Raw genomic sequence first — 3,766 nt, 5'->3', positions numbered from 1 at the left:
ACTTAAAATTTTGCTCCCCTAGAAGTTCCTGTCTGGCTCCAGTCACTACAGCTGATTAGGAATATTCACATGCACTTTTACTACAGGGAGAAGTCAACGACCGCAGTATCAATAAAATTGGGGACTTTACGAACGAGGACGCGACGCAGTTTTGAAACACCGAAACCGAGAAGGGCCCGGGGCGAGAACGCCGTCACGAAAGCGGGAAAAACAAAGTTACGGATGCGAACGCGACGACAGCCCAGAGACAGAGCAGCGCAAATCCTTCAAACTCTGCCAAACACACTTTCGTTTTATGGCTGGTATCAGTTATACTTCATACAATGGCAACATTCAGAGAGGCAAGGGAAGCTTTATTGTTTGCATATCAAGATGGAAGCATTGATGATACAGAGTTCGCCCTGTTGTACGATTTAAATTTCTCTGGAAATCTCGAATTTCCTTACTGGAAGTATGGTCGTTTCGATCTTGATTCTATGACAGATGATGAGTGTAAGGCTGAGTTTCGCTTTTTTAAGAACGATATTTATTTACTTGGAGAAGTTCTTGATATTCCAGACATAATGAAATGCCCCAATGGCGTTCTTGTGGACGGAATGGAGGCTTTAAGTGCGTTGTTGAAGCGTTTTGCCTACCCGTGTCGGTTTGCAGATATGGTACCTCGATTCGGGAGACCTGTTCCACAACTTTGCATGATTACAAACCATTTGATGGATTATGTATTCAATGAATATAGCCACCTACTCACACAGTTATGTCAGCCATGGCTTTCCAGGGACCGTCTCCGTCATTTTGCTGCCACTATACATGATAAGGGAGCTCCACTCGAAAATTGTTGGGGTTTCATAGATGGAACAGTGAGACCCCTATGTAAGCCAGATCAAAAGCAGAGAATTCTCTATAACGGACATAAGAGGGTGCATGGGATAAAGTTTCAGTCCGTAGTTGCACCAAATGGGCTTATCGCAAGTCTGTTGGTCCAGTCGAGGGCAGGAGACACGATAGTGGTATGCTAGTTGACTCAGGACTTCTGCAAGAATTATCGCAGTACTCGTTTGCACCGGATGGGACACCCTTATGCGTTTACGGCGACCCTGCGTACCCTTTGCGTGTTCATTTACAAGGGCCCTTTAAAGGCGCTAATTTGACACCAGCAGAAGAACTGTTCAACAAGGCCATGAGCCAAGTCAGAGTTTCGGTAGAATGGCTATTTGGGGACATCGTGAACTACTTTGCATTCCTAGATTTCAAGAAAAACTTAAAAATCGGCTTAAGTCCTGTTGGCAAAATGTACATTGTGTGTGCGCTCTTAAGAAACGCTCACAGTTGTCTTTATCAGTCAAGTACTTCGAAGTTTTTTGGAATAGATCCACCCCAAATCCAGGACTATTTTAATTAGGTTTCTGAAGACGAATGCAATACAGAGAGACCCAAATTCATGACCTTTATATATATCAGTGTTCGGCTACTTACTTGTTCGTAATTCTATTTTGACTAGATTGCAGAATGTCATATCCCCAATTTCAGCTCATTTCATTGTTACAGTGCATTCCCGGCATTTCCAAACTACCAAAGAGTTTGTGCACAAGACTCAGGATCCTTAATGGGGGTATTCTGCAGTTATTACTCATTTTAGTTATTAACAACAACAGCCTACGGACTAAAAAGACTCACAATTCTTTAAATACACCTTGATTGTATCTTAATAGTTACATTGATTTTAATCTAGTGACGAGTACTGTTAAACCCACATGCAAGAGAGATTTTCATTTTAGAAATGTGACCTTAATATTTGGCCTACAATTATTCTTGGAAAAAGGTTTGCCTCATCAGCCCCTCTACATACTCCCTCCCCTAGATTCCCTAGGGATTTTTTTAAAATATGTTTTCAAATAAATGAAGTATCACTAGTTGCTTTTATAGCAGACTGAAAATACAGAATTTTATTGTAGTTTACGCAACAGATCTAGAATATAAATTTTCACCAATTTATTCAACTCTTCTAGCCAGAAAATATTTCGAATATCTCAAATATAAAAGGGAATTTTAAGGCAACGAGTCTGTCATCCAATGAGATAACAATTATTAAAGGAAATAAGGAAAGGCGGGATCCTCGGCACAAGAAAAATGCGGTGCCACTGTTGAAATACAACCACTGATCGCTGACAGAAAACGTTTGTCGTGACACTTATCAAAACAAGCACAAAATTTAATAAAATATAAAAACTGGCTTGCAATTGCCCAGTTAAAAATCAAACGACAGTTCTACCAGCATTACTTGTGAATTTAAAGTAAATTAGGTGGCTATTTATTCACAAGTTTGTCCAACAAACTCATCAGTGCTTTAGTTTGATCTTGTTGCTGCCTCAACATCAGTTGTTGTGATGCTAAGGAGTTGCTGCTGCTGCTGCTGCTGTTGTTGTTGCTCTTGCTCAGCCGCATCATTTCACTTTGTTGTTGTTGAAACTGACGTTGCTGGTCAATGCTCGCCTGTAGACGTTTTTGATCCAAATCGTGTTGCTCTGTTTTCAGTTGAAGCTCCTCAAGTTTAAGTTCCTGGTCTTTTTCCGCTTTTTTGGACAGGAATAACATGGTCTCGCTGCCACTTCTCCGTTCTCTTTTCTTTACTTTTTGCTGATCATTTTCATCGGAATGTCGTTTCATCGTCTCCGACACTTTCTCGAGTGCTTTAAGTCTCATATACGTGGCCTTTGCCCTCTCTTTCTCAGCCTTTCCTTTCACACATTCGTCGTCCTCTTTCATTTCTGCATCAGCTGTTTCTTCGAGCGCTAAAATTTCTTCCACCAAGTTTTCAAGTTCTGTGAGCTCGGGCGGCGCGATGCCCGAGCTCCTTTCCTCAGCTCTCAATTTCTTTTTGATTCGGTTAATTAAAATACCCACATGATCCCTCACGGACCTATTGTCCACAGCAAAGACAGGCTTGGAACAGGTATTCAAAGTGTTGGCTATTCTATCCCAAATTTCGCTTCTTTGCGACGAACCCTTCCTTGTTTTGTACGGATTGTCGGAAACAACCTCTCTGCATAACAGGATATCGTGCTCGCTTGTCCAGTACATCACATTACTGCATGAAAAAAAAAAAATCTGTTTTAGTTTGTTTTCAACGAAGATAAACTTTAAACTCACTTTAACCTTATAGTTAAGCAGGACGGGAAATTGAATCTTCTAATAAACAAAAATTAGACTTACTTGCCAGTTCTCGACTTTTGTATCGAACTCGGCGGGTCTGCGTGTTGTTCATTCATCTTAGCGCGGTAAACAATTGACCTACAGTAGGCAAATTAAAATGTTTTTTTAGTATTTTTTTTACAACAAATGACATTTTTACGGACTTAGGAAAACAGCTTTGCTTGTAAAGAAGAAAAAGTAAATTGAATTCTAGGTCAAATTGCGGAGAAACTACTCACGTTTTCTCGAAACGCTGCAAGTGCAAACCTCGTGCTCTGAACGTGAAGAAGACGCGTTGTCGTTTAGCGCCAAGCATGCGCAGTGACGCACTTTGTGAACAAATTACTTCCGGTGACGTTTTAGGCTGCACCGCGTTCTGCTTCGTAAACTCCCTATTGACTGCTTTAAGAACGTGGCGAGAACTTCATACATAAAACTCTGGTTTCTTCTACCTGTACAACTGCATTTTCCTGGTGATCTATTGGCAATCCATTTTCCCTGTTATGTATGCATTACCCTTTCGCTGCTCTGATACCACGAGCTTTCTTCTTTGTCCGGCAAGATGTCAAAACAAGTA

General features: G+C 40.9%; 1 protein-coding gene and 1 pseudogene across 1 annotated transcript; one reads left to right on the top strand and one right to left on the bottom strand.

The window, feature by feature from the left end:
* The first annotated feature begins 254 nt into the window (after positions 1 to 254).
* LOC138032015 (uncharacterized) lies at positions 255 to 1,399 on the top strand (annotated as a pseudogene).
* Positions 1,400 to 1,988: 589 nt separating this feature from the next.
* On the bottom strand, positions 1,989 to 3,224 carry LOC138033742 (uncharacterized). The gene is made up of 2 exons (XM_068881551.1): positions 3,211 to 3,224; positions 1,989 to 3,085 (listed from the first exon to the last, which is right to left on the bottom strand). Exon 2 carries the CDS (start codon positions 3,076 to 3,078, stop codon positions 2,305 to 2,307), a length of 774 nt encoding a protein of 257 aa, XP_068737652.1. The 5' UTR covers positions 3,079 to 3,085; positions 3,211 to 3,224; the 3' UTR covers positions 1,989 to 2,304.
* Between the last annotated feature and the right edge of the window lie 542 nt (positions 3,225 to 3,766).

The sequence above is a fragment of the Montipora capricornis genome, chromosome 14 (genome assembly GCF_036669925.1).
Source record: "Montipora capricornis isolate CH-2021 chromosome 14, ASM3666992v2, whole genome shotgun sequence".
Taxonomy (NCBI): Eukaryota; Metazoa; Cnidaria; class Anthozoa; order Scleractinia; family Acroporidae; genus Montipora; species Montipora capricornis.
Note: the sequence above shows the minus strand (reverse complement) of the source record. Positions and strands in the feature narration are given on the sequence as shown.

What these genes read in the sequence shown, in the direction of transcription:
- LOC138033742 (XM_068881551.1), bottom strand. Translation starts at nt 3,078, where the DNA reads ATGTACTGGACAAGCGAGCACGATATCCTGTTATGCAGAGAGGTTGTT.